A 22,742-nucleotide genomic window follows, 5' to 3' on the forward strand; every position below is an offset into this window, starting at 1 on the left:
CTATGTATTCATAAATTTCATAAGCAAGCCCTTGGAACAAAGATTATTAATCTTTTTTATCTAAAAATTCGTATGATCATATGGATTGGAGGATTCGGAAAGGTTTGGAACCCACTACAACTCTGAGCGGGGTTATTTAGACATTGCTATGGCTAAAGAAAGTTGAACCTAAAGAAAGGACCCAACTGAATGAAAGAACTAAAGCTACCTTGTATAACATTCCCGCTGTGTGAGATCGTCGTCCCCTGGTTTGCAGCATTGCTTGGCAACGAACGATTACACTTTGTGCATAATCTTTAAGAGCTAGAAGAAAAGAGGGGAAGCTTGATCTTACACTTGACCTTACAATAGGGTTGAGCCTAAATAAAATAGTTGGTTATTATTGTATCCCATAATAGATTTCAAACCATTTCCAGGGGGTAGCCTCCGACCTGAGGTTTGAACATTAAGTGCACATCCTATGTACTGATTCCAACGATGATAGTTGGATTGAGCTTTATTATCGAGAGTTATGATAGGCCTACCGGATTCGCTAGCTTTCACAGAGCTTATTGCTTAAGAAAGAAAGCGAATTAACGAAAGAAAGTTCCTCCAGCTAAAGATAAATGAAAAATTCCCGATTCAAGAAGAGAGATGAGCGATTCCAGATGCGACTAGTTAAAGGAAGAACGGGAATAGAACGTCCTGATACAGTATTCCTTAGGAATATCAAGGCTCTTTCTATACTTATACAATATAGCACGTTATCAACCTCTTCATCAATATCACATGTATAACCAGATCCATAGTATTTGAAGGATATATACATGGTTTTGTGGTCTATCACGTTGAGTTCTTTTAGAATTTTTATGAAATCGATAAAATATGTAGTTGTAGTACAATTTCTAATCCTTTTATATAACACCCTCCTTCGTTACTTTGTTATAGTAATGTAAGAATCTAAACTAATATCTGACCTTAATTGAAGCCGTTGATGAAAAAATCAAAGATCATCAGAACTTTTACTATTTAAAAGAATATGTCAACAATTTATTCGTGGTTTGTCAATTGTGCATGGAAGGTATGTCAACATTTAACTCAAAACTTGTTTGCATATTTTGCACAATTTGTCAATATTTTGTCCACTGTGTAATGAAGATCAACTCTTTTGGAGTGTTTGATTTGTCAGAAAATGAAATTACATGTGTGAATGGTTTCATTACGCATAACGTGCATTGTTTTTCGATTATCAATTTATTAGAATACAAAAAGTGTAATATTGTCAAAATGATCATTATGTTTTAGAATTTAATTTGTAACCAGAAGCTTTTAAAAATGGTAAACAAATAACTTTTCCAGAACAAAATATCAGATTCTAGAATCAGAAAACAGACACTAGTTTCCAAACTTGAGACCTCAGAAGTGTTACAAACATACCCTAACTCAGTATTGTCTCTTGAAGAGCAAGATTTTCAATGTGAATCATCATTCACATTAACTTGTTCAATATTTTAAAAACATTGACCAAGTTAAAGAAGCTCTACTAAATCAACTAGGTTTTTGATATTTTAATTATTCAAATAGTTATTATCTAAATAGAAATATGATCATCTGAGTGTCTGAGACCCTTGTTAGCAATTCGAAATATGGCAAAAATTCGATTTGTGAAAAATTAAGTTCTATTCAATTTTGAATTACAAAAATCCAATCTAAAATTCAGCAAACAATTCAATAATGAAAAATATGCTGCATATACTTCATGCGTGTATTACTCGTTTCATTTCAAAAACTCGAAAATAAAAAAATCCAGCCATCTGATAGTGATTTTAATAGTGATGGTAATAATGATGGTGGTGATAATGAGGACATTGACGTTATTGCTCTATTGATTTTTAAAAGAAGACCAAAATCATGAGACAAGTCATAAATTTGAAAAATTAAGGTGTGATCTCAAATAAATGTAGAGGGTCGTGTCATTATTTTTTAAAAGATAAAAGTAACATTTGACATGTAAAAATGTGAATTCTTCTAAAATTTTGAAGCAAGGCCGCTTCAAAGTCGACTTGTGTTACATGTTACAACTTCCAAGTTTACACTTTGCAACATACAACAAATTATAGTAGCATTTTTTTTCCACCATATTATATAAAAATTCATAAAAATCACTTTTTATTCTTTTCCTACTTAAAATCCACGAATTATTAATAATACTTTCATTGAAAAAAACAAAAAATTCATGAAACTTTAAAGAATTATAAAGGGAGATTGCTAACAAGGTTTCTGACTACGATGATCACTCTATTATATTAATTAAAAAAATAAATAAACCTAGTTAAATGGTTTATCTCGTCCGAGATGAGATTACTAGCGATTTAACTCGGTATTGGCAGGTCCGAGACGTGACGTAAAACCATGCCTCGTTTCAGTTGCTGAGCTTTCTTCATTTCACACACAATGAAAACTGCCTCGAAGATTATCTTCCTTTTCAGAGACACAGAGGGTTTTGGCCCTTCAATCTTAGATGCGCTTCGACCAAACCCTAATAATCCTCTCGAGAGACTGTAATCTACCTATCTCACTCTCCTCCTCCTCCATAGTTCGAAACCCTTTTTTTTCTTCGATTTAACAAACAAAATTCAACAATCTGAATCGAATTTTTCTCTGATTTTTTTTTTGTGTGTGCAGAGAAACCTCGTTCGAGCTACCATTAGAGAAGTATGGGATAATTGGTACCAATGCTTCGGGCGACGCCATTCACTTTATCGATCCTAAGGGCTTGTATCAGGTGCTTTATGATTCTCTTTAAACGATCTAATTTCTTCTTAGAAGTTTATTTTAATTTGGTTTGCTGAAAAATAGTTATGAACGTCTCCAATCGAGAACTTTGTGCTTATCGACTTGTTCCTCAATTCATGGTTGCAAAACTCGGTTTGGCGTCTCGTCTCGTCCATGGATGAGTCAACTCGCATCGAACGAGACAGACCATTAAACTCGATTTATATTGATTGATTTAGATATATTTAAATTAAAAATTGTAATTTTGTTATAAAATAAGATAGATTAGGAAATATTTAGACATAAATCATGATTTATTTATATAATAACTTTTTAAAATCTATTTTTTAAAATTATTTTAATCAAAATATGCAAAATCCTGGTTGACTCGGCCAAGATTTTCAAAATACCGTTCGAGACATCTTGTTTATCTTGCAAGATGATGTGCTTGTTCAGACTCCGTGTATATCCGTATTGTTGAGTCATCTCAGTCTTGGACGAGATTTAACACTATGTTCCTCACTGATACCAAGTTGACTCGCCCAAGTCAGCTCGTCTTGTACAAGATAATCTATTTAACTCGGTTTATAATTATTTATTAATATAGGTTTATATCCTCATTATTAAAAAACACTTCTATTGCCACATTAACTTTTGCTAACACCACGCCAATTCATATGTAAATCACCAAAGAATCAGCGCACATCTTAGGTTGCAGTTAGTAAAAGGTGTGACAATAGAAGCTGTCTTAAAAAATGATGTTTAGTCACCCCATCGTATTTCTATTTAGAAAATACATATTTAAATTATTCAAAAATTATTTATTTTTAACAAAAAGTAAGACCCAATTGACTTGAGCAAGTTTTATTGGCTCAGCCAATATTTTTGAAGGATGATTCACATTGAAAATCACATTCTTTGTCCGTCGTTTCAGTCTCAAACGATTTTTAAAACCATGTATGAGATGAGACAGAGATGCTTAAGGAGGGAAGGACATGTTAAAATATATGCATTAAAACGATGGGTTCAGTTTAGAACAGGAGACATGATTTGAAGCACCGATACAAAGGATTCACATGTGAGATTGAACTAACTCATGAGTCATGACAACTGATCAGTTTGGTTGGGCTTTAAGACACCTTAGAAAAAATATTTTCGAATAACTATTTGGATTTGTGGTAAATTATCTATGGTTTGGAAAGCTAGGATTTACTGAGATTTATCAAAATGGGATATTGTAGAGTGGAAACCTCATAAAGCATTATTAAAATGTTTTGGAAGTGAGAACAAATGGTGAAGAGACAAATGAGTTCCTATTAAGGATTAGTTTTGAGTCCACATCTATTGTCTTTACTTATAGAAGGAAGTAATTGTTCATATTTAGGAGAATGTCTCTTGGTGTATCTTATTTGTAGATAACATAGTATTAGTTGATGGGGAGTAGAGGAGTTGATGCAAAACTAGAATGTTGGAGAGCTTCTTGAAGTCCAAGAATTTTAAAATTATTAGGAACAAAACAAAATTTGAGGAATGTAATGACACATGCAAAGAGGAAGGATTCGTAAAAATTGATGGTCCCAAAAACATCTTGAAGCAACCATTTTGTAATATTGATTTTATTGCCCATAAGAATGGATAGATTGAGGGGATGTTGCCCATAAAATTAAAGTTGAATGATTAAAAAGGTGATGTGCTAGTGGAATGTTATGTGACCCATGCATCCTAAACAAATTAAAAGGAAAATTTTATAAGAAACAAGATATCTTTGTGGTTTGTGGAATCCCTATTTGTTGGGTGGAATCTTAATATTTTTTCTAGCAAGAAGAGATATCCCTAGCATGGCTTAAAAATTCGTTATGTATGAAACGTTTTGGATTTTTGCCATGTTGAGACGAAACCACATAGAAATCGAAACATTCCAAATTTCGATCTCTTTCATTAATTTTTTCTGATTTACACATCTCCAACAGAGATTTGCGAGAGGGATATTTGAGGAAGGGATTTGCGAGAGAGAGAGAGAGATCTGGGGAGAGATTTGCATGAGAAGATCTTTGTGAAAGAGAGAGAGAGAGAGAGAGGGTACCTGCGTGTTGTTGTTGCCTCCTCTTTCATCCCTCGAACTCCTTTACAAATTCTAACTTCCTTTACAATTTAGATAAAACACCCTTGAACTTGGTCTTCTCTAGGAGACTAGGTCATTTAGACCAGTCCTCATATTCTAGTAAATATTTGATATACCCATGTGTTTTCAAACTATTGAAATACCCCTTTGACCTTGGTCTTTTGAGAAAGATTTTGTTTAAAAATGTTATTAATATTTTGAATGTTTCGAAACTGAAACATTGGATCGAAACGAGATTTAAAACCATGATCTCTAGGCTGTCCTCTTTGCCATAAGTTGGGGCATTTGGAAGGAAAGGAATAGACTGATTTTTCAAGGCAACAACCCGTCAACTAGGGACGTGACCTTGGATATTCTTCTATTCTATTGGTGCAAGATGAACAAGGACTTTGAAGGGGTTTTCTTCGAGGATTTTGTTTTTAGATGGGTTGATCTTTGTTCTTAGTTGGTGCCCTCTTCTGGGGGTGTTTGTTGTTTTGTTTTGTTTTTCTTTTTCTTTCCACTTTTGTGGTTTTGGTGTTTGTTCTTTGTAGGCCCTCTCATCCTCCAGTTTTTTAGTTAATGAAATTTTATACTTATCCAAAAAAAGAAAAAAAAATTATAAGACAGTGGTAAGACCAATTGTACTTTATAGTTTATCGAGCTGAATGTCGGGCAATTAAGAAACAACACATTCCTAAATTGAGCATAGTATTGAAGAGGATGCTGAGATGGATGAGGGGAAAGATTAAGAAAAGATAAATTAAGAAATGAAAAATGAAGGAGTTGCCCCAATAGGTGATTGACGAAGGGAAAATCGATTGAGATGGTATGGTCATATCTAACAAAGACTGATAAAGCCCAATAAAAAAGAATGTGCTAGAAGGAAGATATGAAGAACAAAAAAGTCATGGATTGAGGAAGTGAGAGTGGATATGAATACACTTGAATTAACATAAGACATTACTTTAGAAAAAGTTGAATGGAGGGATAATATTTGTTCAGCTGAACCCAAATATTGGGATAATACTTCGATGATAGTAATGTCTTGGATGTGTAGGATTCATTGACCTCAAGTATTAGGACATGTTCTCCATTATATGTCTAGTTTCTTTAGTTTCCTGAGGCTGGCAGTGTGAAAATGTTTTCATTCAACCTCTAAATTTCATTCGTTTATAAATACTGTTAAAAACCACCTTCACCCGCTTGCAACCAATATATTTTTATGTACATTTTCGTTCCATCTCCAAACCTTCCATCTAGAACTACATTTAATGCAGGTTGTCTGCCTTTGATTGTGATTTAAATTTTAGTTCATTTGTACGCTACTCAATAGAATCTTCTGATCTTTTCAGGTTTCTGTGTTGCTTCTGGAAAGTTATGAGCCACCAGTTGTTGCGTGTGCCGTTAATGAAGTCTTGGCATCCATCACAGGAGAAAACTCTTCTACTATGCCCACAATCATACTCCCATTTGTTGTGCCAGCATCAAAGTTGTACTCAGAAATGGCAAGTCCAACAATGGATGGCAAAAAAGTCACACTTTATGGTACCCATGTAGGCCCAGCAACTGACTTAACTCAGTCCATGGTTGCCGGAACCCAGAAACCACCACCGTCATTGCTGATTCATTATGAACCTTTGGCCTGCTTGCTTCATTTGGTCCATATCTTGAACCTGCCAACTGTTCTTCTCATTGGACCACGAGGAAGAAATCAAACCAAAAGAAATACAGAGGAAGAGCTTGAGGTATCTATTGTTTATACATATTTACAAGTGCACCCACGCTAGTAAAAAAGATTGCTAAATAGTACCTAGAATTTAAAGAATTACTATAAAAAGTAACGCGGAAAAATTACAAGATTATTATCCCTTTGATATGGAAACTTACTCAAATTGATCTAGAGAGTCTAGGGTATTGTATTTTAGGGGGGATAGTGATGTGGAAGTTGGGTGATTCTGATAACTTTCTTAAAATGTCTATTTAGTTCCACTTTTATTTCTTTGCATATTGTTTAGTTCTTTTCAAGCTTCTAAATTGAGGGTGTGTCCCATATTTTCCTGATGCATATACCACAGAAGGTTCACACACTTTTATCTAGATATCGGTGTGGTATCGGCAAATTTCAAAAACTTGGTATAATATATCACATAGTGACTTTTGACATTTCAGAAGGTTTATTTGCTAGTTTTATTTTATGTTGCTCAACCTAAAACAAGTGGTCTCATTAAGCATAGCAGGCCAATAAGCAGTGGTGCTCTAAGAATCACATTATATTACTCTCTGCCCCAGTGGTTTGAGAGGCCTTGCATGACATCCGTTTTGGGTAACAATGCCCTTGGCAAGTTCACTAAGAATCACATTATATTACTCTCTCATAAATGACAAATGACTCGTCTTTCTGTTGTGGTCTTTGTGACAATTAAATGGATTGTTATTGTTTAGTCCATGGAGCTTAGGGCCCTTAATCCTTGTGAATGGTATTTTTCCAACTACCTCTGGGCTTGCTTCTTCGTAAATGAGGTCTGCTGCGACATGATATGACCTTGTCTGTCATTGAATGACTAAAAGTGTCCTCTGAATATAACTTACATGTAGAGAGATCTGATGCTTAGCGCAAAATTATGGCTTTGATTTTGCCCAAAGATATGATCACCATAAAGAAGGGTCCTCCTTAAAACCAAACCAATGCTCACTGTTCTGCTATGATTTGTCTAATTGGATTGTTTATTTACAATTTCCTTCTTGTGATGATTTGAGCGATCTTCGGCATCAAAAAAAAAAAAAAACAAAAAGAGGATTATTTGAGTGATCAACATATAAACTGGTCTGATTTCCGCATTGTTTCGATTCACAGGCATTGTATGAGATGGGACAGTTTTTGGCGAGCAATGTTGGGTTGTGCTTCTCAAAAGACAGAATCCACTGGGATCCAACAGAGAAAACCAAGGGACCCCAGGAGCCATGGCGTGCATTATATGGTTGACACGTTGGTTGCTAGTAATTCCATGAAATTTTTTGGTATTTCTGTGGCATTTATTGCAAAATTGATAATGCTTGTACACGGTACACCCATCATTTTCCTTCTCGCAAGGAAGATGGTGCTGTGCTGCTGCTCAATAGAAAATTCATGTGGTTTTGTGCTGGCATATGATGATCAATATGTAGACTCGGTGTGCTGGGAACTTCAAAATGGGTGGCATGTGAATGTCAAAGCCGTATGGATATTTCCATTTTTAAGCATAAATGTCTGTCACATTGATTAGATATCAAGGTTTGAATTTGTATTTGGGTGCTTGTGAGACCATTATCTAGACACACATCATGGCCTAGTCGTGCCCACTGGCTTTTCCGGAACTTGAAAACAAAGATTATGTGCCTAAGCCCGTTAGTCATTATTGGTGTAATTTATTAATCAGGTATTGAATTTGGTTTTCTTTTTTGGCTCACAGAATCCGGGATCCACTAATCCCATGCCTGCATATATTGAATGGCATCCTCAATTTACAAAATTACCCTCCTTAGGCTTGACTTGGTACATGATAGGGTAGAGTTTGTATCAAGAAATTTTGGGAGCTAAAAATCATTTGTTGAATTTGTCGTATGCCGGATGTCCCTGATACTTTTAAGGGTAATTTAGACATGCCCATGCTTGTTTTGGTGAATATATGAGATCCCTGCTTGTGTTTTTAAACTGATGACATGCCCCTTGACCTTGGTATTCTCTTATAAACTAATGAAGAATGGCTTAAATGAACAAAGAATTGACCTGATGGTCACCAATCACCACCACCTTTCTATGCGCTTCATACTCCAAATCTAGTATAATAATAAAAGTGTTTTTTTAATTATTTTACTGTCCACACCTGCTGTCTGCCTCGTTGATTATAAATCAATTAATTAGAACCATCGCCCCAAGTTCCACTTTCAGTATGTTTGGAAAATAGCACATCCATCACATATTACACCAACTGATGATGGGCATGTTCATCAAATGTGGTTTGAGACAAGACTAGACCTTGATGAAGATTATATCCTTCATCCCAAAGTCGAGAAAGTGAACTCTCGGATCTTCCAACCATGCACAATCCCCCTAGATCGCCTTGATAAGAAAAAAGGAGTCCAAAGTTCAAAATGGCTGTTGTGGTCTCTCCAGTTAATGTATGAATGATGGCAACACAAGTTCTAACAATTAGATGAAAAAGAGACATCCTTGTTGAATGCTTAGACATACATACCCATCATATGCACAAACGAGCCTCCACGAACTCAAGTCTCAAAAGTGTTATATGCTGCGCTTACAATCATGCAGCTAGAATGATGTAGGTAGGTTGAACCATGGTATGACCAAAGATTTTCAAAAACTATATTAAGGTGGGTGACCAAGATCGAGGGTTGGAATTCATATCATCAAGTTGAAAGGAAGAGGATTGAAACTAGAAGAAAATTTGTAACCACAATTCTTAGCTCTATCCATGGAGACATTCTATCTAACCAAAATTTTCTAACCCTTTCTTATCTTCCTTACACTTGTCTAGTTGTTTCAGTCTGCATCAAGGGAAGATGGCAAAAGCAATGAGGGTGAGCTCGAGTGTAGTGCTAGATACCACATGTTATGAAGGATTCTTAATTGGCGAATGCTCCCATTGGTCCCACCTTTCAACCAAAGATCTGGAAGAAACGAGGGGAGAATGGTCAGAACAGCGCTGATAACAAAGATAACTTATGGAGCACATAATGAAGGATGGCCAGTACATCAGTAAATGGAGGAGTCAGGAGACTGAATGTGCCCAGAGATCAGATAGAACACACTGTGGGCCCTGTCAATGATGACAATGATGTGGAATCAACATCAAAGGCCAGTACGAGAGGGAGCATACTGGCGCAGCTACACCACAAGGAGGAAGGTGACTTGGGAAGAAGAGAGCAATTGACCTCACAATCGAACTGAAAGGAGCTTGATACTCGGAACAAAATCTACACCCACACTAGGGGAAACCACATCACATTCGCAGCATGCCTTCACAATTAACATCCTTACTAAACTTAAGTGACAACTAACTTCACGTCACCATACTCATTTGGTCACACCCCAGCAAAATAACATACATCCCATCGCGAGGACACACATTTAGCAAATTTTGAACCCCTCTCTCAAAGAACTCGCTCCCAGGAACAAATAACATCAGTATTTCGAAAAGAAAAATGCATGCACTCTGAAATTTGGGACTGGGGGCATTTACATGCCAAACAAAAAATAATAATTTGGAAGATTTTGTTGCTATATACCCCACATAAAGATAGGGAAACATTTTACAAATGAATAATAGAAAACTATGGCTGCCAAAATTGTGATACGGCTCATTTTGTGGGTCTGGTCCAGGTTGTTTCTGATGTGATGACATTCCCGTAATAGACCTCTTTTGATGATTCATCCCAATAAACCTGAAGAGAGAACAACAATATGGAAAAACAATCTCAGAATTTTCAAATATTAGGTGCAAGCAAGATGAGATCCCAATCAAGAACAGAAGAATTTTGTTAGTAAGCCCTCTACACTAATTCTAACAGAAAAGGGTCCTTAACTAGCAAAAGATATGAAGAGGGGGGGGAAGAAATAACGGGCACCACTAATTGCATACAAAGAGAAGTAGAGAACCGGGATAATGGTACACAACACATACCTGCCATCTGGACGGGAGATCTCTTGCGAGTTCTGTTAAATCTGGTTGCTGCTTTTCATTTGTGGGCGCATCCGGTGCAGTTTCCACAGCGAAAGCTTTGCTGGTCGATTGAGCTCTCTTTCGCTTCACCCGTTCACGCCTGTATTTCAGATAAATGGACAAAAGGTCTAAGGGCAATAGAAGAAGAGATTTGGAGAGAATTAAAACGCATTTCAACAGAAAGCAAATTATAGAGAAAAATTGGATTTGAATAGTAGAATATGTTTTCTTTCCAACAATTAAAATTGTAGGTCAAATGATTCTCCTTGGCTTCATGCCAGATACATGGAGAAGATGAAAGTCTTCTGAGAAGGAAACCAACCTAAAAACCATCAAATAATGATTTGAGAAGGAATTCCAATCTTAATTATCAAATATATATATATATATATATATATATATATATATATATATATATTCCAATCTTAACTGTTAGAATATTGGATTATTCTTTCTGGTAAGTTTAACGTATAAATGTTATATATAATCTTACATACATATGAAAGACTTCAAATTGGCAATCCAACACAACAGCCTTCTAGATTTCATGGAAAAACTCAGATTAAAAACAAATAAATAAATAAATAATTAAGCTTCATCCAAGGTGTTGAAAATGGACTGCTACCAAACTCCCAAAACTTAACATTAAAATTTAACAGTGAAAAATAATGTTTTTTTCAAAAATAAAATAAAAATATCAAAGTTCTTAAGAGTAATTGTACCAGTCACCACCCAAAGGCTGAAAATTGGCATTATCTTTGGCCTCTCCACTGGCAATTTGCTGTGCACGCCATTTCTGCAGATACAAAGAATTTTTATGCCACCACAATGTAGGTAAAAACACCATGTCTTAGGATATAAAAGCCATAATCACATCACAAACCTCTATTTCCCTTTGCCGCTTCTTCTCTAACTTCTCATAAGCATTTTCAGGCTCGTCTTCCTCGTTCTCATTCAACTCCTCTTTTGCAGCCTTCCACTGATGAAAGAGTGAGCATTAAATATTTGATGCTCTTGAATTACTAATTGGGGGAATTGAATTAAAGAAAAGAAAATGCAAAATCTACCTTGTCGACTAGACTAGAGACCTTCTTATTAGACCTTAAAGCAGGTGCCACTGCTGTAGTTCGTTTCTTGGTGCGCACAACTATAAAGGAAGACAAAATCATTGAGTAAAGGCAAATATATAAAAATAAATATGAAGCAAAAGATGTAGGAAGGTAACGTAGACTGAGCAACCATACCTTTGGATTGAGCTTTAACAGCAACAGTTGATGGTGCAGGAGCATTCTCACCGACTGCAATGGTTGATGTACTTTCGAAAGTGGCCAAGAGAGGTGGAATCTGTACTCTCACCATCTCAGTCTCACCAGAAACAGCAGAAACATCAGATTCAACCTTCAGATTGGGTAATGAACTACATCCAGACTCCGGAAGATCTTTAAGAGCTCCCATTTGATCAGCAGCAGCAGTATCTTGATAAATTACGGGACCAGATTCAACATAGAATCCAGAAGATTCTAAACTACTGATTACGGGTCCAGGAGGGACCATTCCATTAGGAAGGTCATAATACACTAAAGGTTCCAAAGGGTTAACACTGACTGAAGCAGCTTCAGAATATGTGTGGGGTAGAGTCCCGTAATACTGGACTGGTTGGGGCTCCGAAATCGGAGGTCCTTCAGTGTGTGCATAATAATCAGTGTTTGGGACTTCGGCAATCGTGGGCCCATAAAACTGAAAACCTGAAACAGGATAAGAAAAACTACATTGCTCTGTGTAGGGTTGAGGTTGCACTGTCTCATAATATTGTGAAGGTGGTGCATGTGCAAGTTCGGGTGGCTCATCGGGTGGGGGTGGAGGAAAGGGTTCGTCATCGGGAGGGGGTGGAGGAATGGGTTCATCATCAGGAGGGGGCGGGACACCATATTCATCTTCAATGGCAGAGGAGGAAGGGTACTCAACAGAAGGTGGAGTGAAACATTCTGCACTCGATGCATCTCCAGATGTTCTGTGGTTGGCAACAGTTTCATCATCAACTTCCATGTCCACGTCCATGTCTATGACATCCCCAGCATCAGGCCCAGGCTTGGGAATCAACTCAGATGGATGTCCGGTCTCTTTAGCTTCTTGCATGCTTTTGTCTACATCACTGCCCAAATGTTGAGTAGGTGATTCAGATGGAAAATTGTGGTTGACATTTACATCAGTAAGGGTAGATATGTCGTGTGCTTCTTGTATTGCTGATGTATCAACATTGGGAACAGCATGAGAATCTTGAAGGGTAGGAAAGACAACTTGTTTCTCGCCATTCACTTCAGATTCTTCTCGCATGCTTTGCAATGAGGAATTGTCATCCATATGGAAAGTAATGTGCCCTGCCCCAACTTCATCATTGATTGCACGTTCAAGCTCTTTAAGCTTCTCTTCAGAGTGTGTCCAAAATGGAAGCAAAGATGATCCATAAGCCGAAAGCAACTTGAAATCAGAAAGTCTGACCTCAATTTCCAATATGTATTTTGACATCCAGTCATGTCCTTGAGGTTGGCCATTGGGCCTGAAATAGACGAATTTTTTAAATCAAATGAGAGAACTTAACACGAGAGAAACATAGTAAAAGAATATTTATAAGAACTTAAATAAACTTGTAATATTTAAAAGAAATAAATAAATAAAATCTGATTTCTGGCATTGAACAAGAAAAGGAGAGCAAAATTTGCAATACCTTTCTAGTTCCTTCAATCTTTGTAACAAATGCTCACTAAAATTCACAAGATGAGTAGGAAGAGATATCCCTGCTTCAGTGTGCTCATTAGCAACAAACAGTCGTCCATCCCTGTCCCCAAGGCCTGTGGTGGTTGGACTCCCAATACCTGAAAGAGCAATTGGACTGCTGTGAATAGATGCGAACATTTAAAAATGAGGAAGTGTGTTGACAAGATGTTCTAATTATATTGGAGATACCTTTTAGCTCAGTTTGATAGACATCAGAGCTCAAATTTAGAGCTTTTTGGTTTTCATCTTTGTATTCTTCATTCCAATTTTCTACTTGAATCCCACACTCGTAGTTTTCTTTAACTCCGGAAATCAAATTGGCATCCTTGGAGTCATTAATGGTGGGCACATTTAAATACACATCATTTTCTCCATTTAAAATACCAGATTCAGAAGGGTTTGCTATGGTAACAGAAGGAACTTTATGTTCACTCTCCGTTTCTGCTCCCTGAACCAAAACATCGGGTACTTCCCATGAAGTTTCCCCTGTTTCAATATTCCAGTAATAATACCGACTAGTCTCTTCATGCATCACTATTTTCCATCCAGAAATCACATCCCCCGTGATTTGCATTCCCGAAGCGCCTGGATCAGAGATTTGTCCTGTTGAATCTACTTCGTTGCATGGATCACCCGAGGGAGTAGTACCACTTTCTTTAATTTCACTGCCATCTAAGTCCTTGGCAGTATTGAGTAGATCAGATTCCTCCAACTCCTCTTGTTTGACCTGCTGAGTAGTAAAGACTTCTCCCGCATTGTCTTCTAGATTTCGAAGATAGCTGTCGACACTCTCTTCAACCTGATCAAAGCAAAGTACTTAAACTTAAAACCAATACATAAGTAATGTGAAGCTATACATGACAGATGTGATAGCATAAAGAATGCATATGATATGCTACAGGTATTGAGCAATTAAAAGTTTAAAACGGAATGCAAATCACGCCAAAAGCCTATTTGTCCTACGTCAGCAATCTACCAGGCAACGCAAATACACATTAACAAATGTGCGGACACATGATGATGCATGTGTCAGGCAAAAAGATGCATACCATGACAATATTTAAGGATAACAAGTTTAAACTTTATTACAACATATTAATAGTGTCGCTAAATTAAAACTGCAAACTGAATTGTGGGAAACAGTATAAACTTTCCCAAAAAAATTGTGATAAATGTTATATGCATATGAGCAAATGCATAAGAAAAGCAAATGGTTACAGAAAAACAAAAAAGAAATGTTATAGAGCCAGATTGATCACCTGGCCGTTTTGCTCAATTGAGGAAGTCTCTGCAACGGCATGCTTAAGTCCTGTACTTGCGTTCTCATTTAATTCAACATCACTATATTGCCCAAGTAGAAGCAAAGGATTGTCCTGATGTTGACCTGGAGAAAAGATACCAACTCGTCACATACTTTTAAATTAATTGAAAATTTATGTAGTAATATACCCAAGTTATCACAAGCTCAAACAAAGAGAACCGGTAAAATAATCAGCCAAGATCAATGTAATCATTGTCAAAGCAAAATAAACCATTAGCCAAAATAGCCTATAATGATAATCAACATGTGCATCTTAGGGTTTATTTGATCAAACTACCTGGCACAATGGGGAAAGAGATGTTAGAAGGCATATATAGCATATAAAGCCAGAGACATACGAACCGAGAAGGAAAAAAATTCCAGCCGAAAACTCCAGAACGCATAGATGCTGCCAAAAAGGGCTAAACAGGTTGGGAGTCATTCAATTTTTCACCGTGGCAGGCCCGAGTTGATCTGACCATTGAATGTTCCCAAGACCTCAGCCACCCTACAATCTGAAAACCAAGTTCTTGGGGGCAAACACATATTTCCAAATTCCACCAAAATAATGCCTTTGCAAGCATGCCTTCTCTACATAGTCCTTTGAAGCAAAAAATGACGGAACCCACCTGAAGAAGATGGTGAATTGGGGACTCCAGCATGATTATTCTGATCTTGATCCCCTTCAACTTCATTTGCAGAGGAGCCTCCCAAATCTCCTAGAAAATTTGAAGTAACATTTTGCATTAAAGCATAGCCTCAGCAAGGTACGCAGGTAGTATACAAATTAACAATTTCCAATCCCAAAGAATGCAACAAACCACATGTAAACAAAGATCAAGATTTTATTATTATTATTATTATTATTATAAAAAACCCCCGTCATATTCACCATGAATTAAAAACTTAAATTTGGTGTTCTAAAAACCATGCACTCCTTGAACAAGAAAAGTGACAATGTCGAAGCAACCCAACACAACAAGCCAACCATGATGTCATATAGTTGTATTCTTATTTTTAAAAATCAAGATAGTAATTCATATTTTAAATCAAACAACTTGGGGAAATAATAGAGTTCTGGGTAAACATTCACATCATTTATTTTCCTAGGCAGGTTTTAGGCTCTAGAAGCAACTTAAAATAGTCAAGTAGTTGAACTTCAAGAAAAAATAACCCATAACCCTAGCTAAAATACAAAACTCAAGAAATATTGTCCGCTACAGTTCGTTCATGCAGCACTTTTAAATGATGCAATGAAAAGAGTAGGAGGGTCAATGGAAACAAAAGCTTTTCTGACCCCGGGAGATACGGACTTCACTTTCCATACCATTATTGCCCAGGTGATTTGTGTATTGGTTAAGTTCATAGAAAATGGCTGCGAACATGGAGAAAGGGCTATCTAGGGCCCCCAAGAAGAAGAAGCCCACATAGAAGGCCATCAAGGATGTCAATGGAAGGGGTGAACTGGGAAAACTCTTACATGCAGCCCCGAAAAGCTGGGTACCACATTGAAAGTTGCCACATGGGGGACTGCCCAAATGTCAAACATGGAGTGTGTTGGTGTTACAACCCCAAGAAACAATTGTTGGCTTTTCATATCACAACCAGCACCATGGCTCACATGGTTTTCAAACCTGGCTTCTCGTCCAATCTCGGACCTGTCATCAAGTTAAGATCGATTTCTATAACTTTAATAAATATATATTTATATATAAAATAATTAATATAATTATTATAGTTTGTGTTTATAAGCTGGATTAATAGATATTCGATCATAAAATTTTATTTTATAAAGATCATGAACTTTTAACTTATTAAACGTTGATTACTTTTCATGTAAAACCATCAAAACCGATCAACTCAGCCAAGCCTCATAGTCATGACCAGGGGCGGAACACATAAGGACTGTGGGACTGTGGCCCCCACAAAATTTATAAAAAATGTTATTTTATGTATCTTTTTATACAGTGCAGAAGTTAGCCGCAGAAATATACACACTGATTTTATATGTATTTCTATAGAGTACTACAGATACAACCGTGGCCCACAAAGTTTAAAAAAGGGGAAATTACAAAATGAGGGTTAAATATTTATAAAAAAGAAACCTTTTTTTTTTGTAAATTACCAAAAACAAATTCAATAGCTGGATGGTCCAACGTTTTAGGAACTTACTGGACTGTCGAGCATTTTAAATGGAAGCTAAGCGTCTGTTCTTTACAGAAGCCAGCTCCGGCCAAAAAAACTAACTTCTGAAAGAAGCAGAAGCCCAGAGCTTGAAAAGCCACGTCCAGCAAAAACTTGTTTGTTACAGTAACACATAAGTTAGAAATTGATGTTCGTTTAACAGCTTTTTATTGCTGGATTTTGGTAAAATGACCAGAACAGCCTAAATGTAGATAATGCATCCAGAATGCACCAAAAATGAGCATAATAACTTAATAAATATATATATATATATATATATAAATTATAAAAATAACTATTTTCAATTTAATTAAATTTATAAATTTTATAATTCTATCAAAATTTCAGCAACAACTCCTCTTAAAAATGAACACATAAAATTTTCCTGATAAAGAAAATACTTGCATAATACACAATCCAACATCCACATAAAGATGAAGGGTGTTTTAGTAATAAAGTAGTAATGATGAATTGTTCTTAGTCTTAATAGTAAAGATTAAGGGTATTTTGGTAATCCCCTTTTGAAAGATGAAGGGTATTTTTGTAGTAATCCCCTTTTGGAAGATGAAGGGTATTCTGGTAACCCCCTTTTATTTTTTAAGGTTAGATTTGGTTGAAAATTTGATTAAATATGAAGGGCATTTTGGTAAAGATGAAGTGTATTTGATATTCCCTTTTGTTTTTTAAGGTTAGGTTTGATTGAAAATTTAATTAAAGATGAAGGGCATTTTAGAATATAAAGGGTATTTGGTAATTCCCTTTTATTTTTTAAGGTTAAGTTTGATTGGAAATTTGATTAAAGATGAAGAGTATTTTAGTAATGACCTTTTGTTTTTTAAAGTTAAGTTTGGTTGAAAATTTAATTAAAGATGAAAGGTAATTTGATAAAAATGAAGGATATTTTGACAATCTCATTTCATTTTTTAAGGCTGAGTTTGGTTAAAATTTTGATTAAAGGTGATGGGTATTTTGATTACTACACTTGAGCTGTTTTATATGCAAAAACCATTTGAAGAAGTCCCTCTTTGACGACTTATTTTAGGAGTTACTTTTGAACTTCAATTGAAATCTGGGAGGGCCAAAAAAGCCCAAACGAACATTATTTATCTGATTTTTTTGGCTTAAAAGCAAAAAAAGTTGACTCCTAAAACTCAAATGAACAAGGACTAAATTGTTAGGGTGTTAAAACAAACTATGAAAACGCTAGACAATCCAACATTTTGAAGGGCATTTTTGGTAAAATAATGTATTTTAACACATGAAACATTGGACAATCCAGAGAGTTACTAAAACGATGGACTATCCAGTGATTTAATTCGTTTTTGGTAATTTTTGAAAAAATAGATTCTTTTTTGTAAATATTAAAATATTTAACCCTTTTTTAGTAATTTTCCCTTTAAAAATTTATTAGGGAAATTACTAAACTGAGAGTTAAATATTTTAATATTTACAACAACAAAAAATAAAAAATGAATCAAGTTGCTGGACAGTCTAGTGTTTTAGTAATTCGCTGGACTGTCCAGGATTTTAAATGTAATTATAAAAGCATCCCACGAATTTATAAGGGCCACCCACACCATAACCAAATTTTTTGTTTTTTTTGTCTTATATGGGTTACAAGTTTGGGAATAGGCTGATTTTTAGTGAGGATCATCAAAAGTGGTTCACAAAAAAGTGGACGATTTACGGTTCTTGAACTTATTTTGATGTGGTTAGAAGTTTCATGATGGGCTGATTTTTTGTGAGGATGATCTTCTAATCTCTGAATCATAGAGATCATCCTCACCAAAAATCAGCTCATTCCGAAACTTTTAAGCCGTATAAGACCAAAAAAAAAAATTCGGCTATGGCGTGGGTACCTTTATTAACTCATGCGGTGCTTTTATAATTACCGGTTAAGACTAGCTATTAAAACGCAGGACAGTCCAGCGTTTTCACTATTCCAAGGGAATTTTTGGTAAAGCAATGAATTTTAACACATTAAAACGCTGGACAGTCCAACAGTTTAATTCATTTTTTGTAATTTTTCTTTTTTGTAAATATTAAAATATTTAACCCTCTTTTAGTAATTTTCCCAAATTATTATTATAGTATATACACTAGAAGGTGGATGTTGAATGCACATGTATTAGAAAGGGTTAGTTGTAATTTAAAATATTAATTAAAGAGTAATATTACATAGTAAAAAGGTTAGTTTTGTAATCTTGATAATTGACCAGCGTGATTACAAGGACGTGTGATTGCAATTCTCTTTGTTTTGACCAAATGAACCAGATCTTATTACTTTTAAATGTAAAGGTGGGGGGACATTTGTGAGATTCAGAGTGTCGAACAACTTCTACTACGCCTTTTTTGTGAAGATAATTTTAGAAAAATTCTTTCCTTACTAACTCAGTAAGATTTCAAATCTTACGGTTGTTGAACTCAAACAAAATACACATTAGCAATCCAATACCACAGTCCTCCAGATTTCATGGAAAAACTCATATCCAAAGAAAAAACTTCAAACAAATAAAAAAAATTGGCCTTAATCCAATGTTTTGAAAATGGCTATCAAACTCAAAATTAAATTTCAATGGTGAAAAGTAAACAAACAAATAAAAAAATTGAATTGTTTTTTCAAAGTTTGTAGAATTTTTTCCTAGTCCCTGTGGCATGGGATCATGTTTTTGGATGCCACGACGTGAGATCAACCACCCTTAATAAGATTTGAAATCTTACCAAGTAAGGTTAGTCTTACTCATTTGAGATCAACCACAGGTTGTTATTTTACAAACTCACAATTCTCATTGGTGGTCTCTTTATACGTTCTTCCTCCTCTAACCTTATCAAAGTTGGATAGATATATTTTTGTAAAGTGTTTAATAAGTTATAAAGTACATTTAACTTATATTTAAAATCTATCTTTAGTTCTTCTTTTACAGTAAAAACATGTAATATGACTTCTATTATAAAGAAATATGTACATCATTATTAATAATTTTTCTAATATTATTTTTCATACACTTACTTCAACCCGTGGTTTTTAAACTCCGTAACACGTCTCGTCTCGTTCAGCTCCGATACCGAGTCGTCTCGGACGAGTTTTCCGATACGTTTGAGACGTCTCGTGAGATAACTCAAAAAATTGAACATGAGACATAAAACTCGGTCAAAAAATGACTTTGTGACTCAGGCAATATGTCTCGGTCTCGAACGAGTTTAAAAACCATGCTTCAACCCCTGCAAGTTAACTTTTCTGGGTCCACCTCTAGTCATGGCTAAGATTTTCAAAATGTAGTCCCTGTGCTCAATTACCCTAAAACAACATATTACTGAATTGTGAAGAAAACCTAAAATGATTTATCGAGAATTACGTGATTTGTTATTCGAGGATGACCAACCTCGTAAGATAAAGTCTTTTGAGTCAAATAAAATTCAACCCCTTTTTCTATCCTCCAAGGAAATTAAATACATGACAACTCCTGTCCTACACTTAACAATCCACCCCACAATTCGAAACTACAATTCCATGTTAAATAACTTCCTAACTAATCAAAACTTAAACTTAAACACGACTAGAATAAAATATATAATATAACACATCGGCTCTTGTTGTACATCGAGCTTAAATCAACTTTCGAGTAAGATCAACTAAACTATGACGAATACAACCAAAACAGAAGAATTAAAACGGCAGCAATTCGTAAAAAAAATAGATTAGCTATACCGATAAATAAACAAAAATATCTAAAACTTTTAATTATAAATTCAAAACAAGCCCAAAAAAAACAAACCCTAAAAACAATCCACGAGATGGAAAAAATCTGCAACGAAACGAATAAAATAACAACAAAACAGTAGGAATTTCATTTTAAAAATATTCTATTTTTAGGGGTTTTATAAGATTTGGTACAAAGGTTTACAAGTAGAGAGGATTGATTTTAACGCGAAATTGAGAAATAAATAAATAAAAAAATTACCAGAGGGTTCCGCGAAGAGATCGAGCTTTACTCTTCGACCAGCCGCACTTGAAGCTGCGAGGCGACGCTCCTTCCTCCTCCCCATCAAATCAAACAATCGAAAACTGGAATCGATCGAAAGCTGAGATGTTAGTTTAACAATGAGAGCTGAGGCCGAACCCTATCCTATTTACGGAGCCCTAAATTGAATAATTCTTCTTCTACAATAAGCGGAGACGGGTCACGTATGTGGAGAAACGATTATATATGGTTACTATTAAAAGGTCATTTGGATTAGGATTCGGTCTCCAATGGGCGATCTTAAAATGACCAAAATACCCTCGTCTTTATCTTATTCAAATTTGATTTATTGATTTTTTAGAGATTCTATTGCCATACCTACCTTTGCTAACGCCATCCCAATTCATAAGGCAAAATTTCAATTTTGGTGGACTGTTCATTTTAATTCCCAAAACATGTTTTTATAGTGAATTCGTCCCTTTTATAATCTACAGATTCGTTGATAAAATACCAACAATTTGTCATATCAATGATCTCACTAGTAATTTATCAACGAATTCGTTTATTTTTTAAAAATTCCTTGGATAATTGATATCTTATTTTATTTTTTGAAATTATTTTTCTTAATTAATAAAGTTAAGTTGTTTTTCTTTTAATTGAATCAAGTTTATCAAAAGATCAACATCTCTAAATATAGGAGGAGATATGAAGTTAAAAATAACTTCTTTATCTCTGAGCTTACATAGAATCCCTTTTGGGGTAATTAAAAATGATTTGATTTGATTGAGAAAACGAGTGTCAATTATTACTTGTTATTGTAAAGTTGGGATAACAAGAAAATGACTGGACGGCAAATCTTTTGTTTACAAACAAATGAATCTGTTATTTTGTATTTAATATAAATAGGTTTGCCAGTAGTCACTGATAAAGATGTTTGTGTTGGCTCACAAATAAAAAAAGGGATCAAGCCTTCTCTAATGCAATTAATATAAGCTCTAGAATCAATAAGAATAATGAATTTTTTAGAAAAATTTTGAGTTTTAATTGTAATTGAAGTATACCATCTTTTATAAGTACATTGGGTTATAGCATTAAGAAATTGATTAGTTTGATCTTCAAAATCATAAAATTTATCTGAATCAATTTGGTGATTAGATGTTATTTGTAATTCTGTTACTTACTCTTTTAGTATTCTAAATTCTTCCTTTAATAGATTAATTTGTTGTTGTAAATTAAAGAGAGTTACTGAAGAGGTAGTTTATTTTGAAGAGATTTTATTGGCTTTTGAATAAATATCTATTACTGAATATATGAGAGTTAAAGTAAAATGAGTAGGAATATTTTCTGGTGAAGGTTTTTTTGGTTTTTAGATTTTCTAATATTTGTATCAAATGCTGATTGTGTTGATCTTTATCTAGAATTCCATCTAATATTTTTAACAAGAGTATTTCATTTTCTATTAAAATATTTAGTTGAAACATATTTATTGAAGACGATGAGGATGAAAATGAATCTAGAAGTCAAGGGCACTAACAATTATCTTCTAAGGAATAATGAGACTCTTCAAAAGAAGACAACTGTAATTCATTAATTTTTTTCTTAAAATTTTTAAGATGACATATGTTTGTTGTGTGGTCGGATTTTCTACATTTGTAATAGATAATTGGCTTGGATTGTTTTTCTGTTTTTTTTTTTTTTTTTTTACTTTTGTTTTATTAGATTCAGGATTTACTTTTTCTTTTGAATGTTTTCTTAAGAATGTTGGAAGAGAATACAATAATGTTTTCTTAAAAGTTGTTGGTATATTTTATTTTTATTTTGTTTTTGCAAATGGGGCTAGAAACATTTCTTTTCTAAATTAATAGTAAAAGTCTCATAATTCTTTGCGAGATTTTTGTATTTCTATTTGCTTTTTAAGCTTTAAGTCTGAGCAAAGCTTTTGA

The 22,742-nt window shown here is 34.8% G+C and overlaps 2 protein-coding genes across 3 annotated transcripts; one reads left to right on the plus strand and one right to left on the minus strand.

Moving 5' to 3' along the window:
• Nucleotides 1-2,381: 2,381 nt before the first annotated feature.
• On the plus strand, nt 2,382-8,162 carry LOC147391790 (period circadian protein). Its single transcript, XM_086457311.1, has 4 exons — nt 2,382-2,540; nt 2,665-2,764; nt 6,211-6,603; nt 7,713-8,162. The coding sequence occupies exons 1-4, from the start codon at nt 2,434-2,436 to the stop codon at nt 7,839-7,841; spliced, it is 729 nt and encodes a 242-aa protein (XP_086313437.1). The 5' UTR covers nt 2,382-2,433; the 3' UTR covers nt 7,842-8,162.
• Nucleotides 8,163-10,077: 1,915 nt separating this feature from the next.
• Nucleotides 10,078-21,023, minus strand: LOC147391791 (WW domain-containing protein). 2 transcript variants are annotated; one of them, XM_086457309.1, is made up of 11 exons: nt 20,800-21,023; nt 15,283-15,372; nt 14,613-14,737; nt 13,543-14,152; nt 13,304-13,451; nt 11,823-13,135; nt 11,646-11,725; nt 11,462-11,557; nt 11,301-11,374; nt 10,540-10,678; nt 10,078-10,300 (listed from the first exon to the last, which is right to left on the minus strand). In XM_086457309.1, exons 1-11 carry the CDS (start codon nt 20,882-20,884, stop codon nt 10,217-10,219), a joined length of 2,844 nt encoding a protein of 947 aa, XP_086313435.1. In that variant the 5' UTR covers nt 20,885-21,023; the 3' UTR covers nt 10,078-10,216. The 2 variants fall into 2 exon arrangements, with proteins under 2 accessions (XP_086313435.1, XP_086313436.1); XM_086457310.1 differs by lacking the exons at nt 15,283-15,372; nt 20,800-21,023 and adding an exon at nt 15,017-15,249.
• Nucleotides 21,024-22,742: the final 1,719 nt, after the last annotated feature.

The sequence above is a fragment of the Akebia trifoliata genome, chromosome 11 (genome assembly GCF_017979445.1).
Source record: "Akebia trifoliata isolate Shusen 1 chromosome 11, ASM1797944v1, whole genome shotgun sequence".
Classification (NCBI taxonomy): domain Eukaryota; kingdom Viridiplantae; phylum Streptophyta; class Magnoliopsida; order Ranunculales; family Lardizabalaceae; genus Akebia; species Akebia trifoliata.

Coding starts and splice junctions, on each gene's coding strand:
- LOC147391790 (XM_086457311.1), top strand. CDS start 2,434: ATGAAAACTGCCTCGAAGATTATCTTCCTTTTCAGAGACACAGAGGGT. Junction 2,541..2,664: donor AATAATCCTCTCGAGAGACT/GTAATCTACCTA, acceptor TTGTGTGTGCAG/AGAAACCTCGTTCGAGCTAC. Junction 2,765..6,210: donor ATCCTAAGGGCTTGTATCAG/GTGCTTTATGAT, acceptor TGATCTTTTCAG/GTTTCTGTGTTGCTTCTGGA.
- LOC147391791 (XM_086457309.1), bottom strand. CDS start 20,884: ATGGGGAGGAGGAAGGAGCGTCGCCTCGCAGCTTCAAGTGCGGCTGGT. Junction 14,738..15,282: donor CAATTCACCATCTTCTTCAG/GTGGGTTCCGTC, acceptor TCTTTTCTCCAG/GTCAACATCAGGACAATCCT. Junction 13,136..13,303: donor AGATTGAAGGAACTAGAAAG/GTATTGCAAATT, acceptor CGTCTATTTCAG/GCCCAATGGCCAACCTCAAG.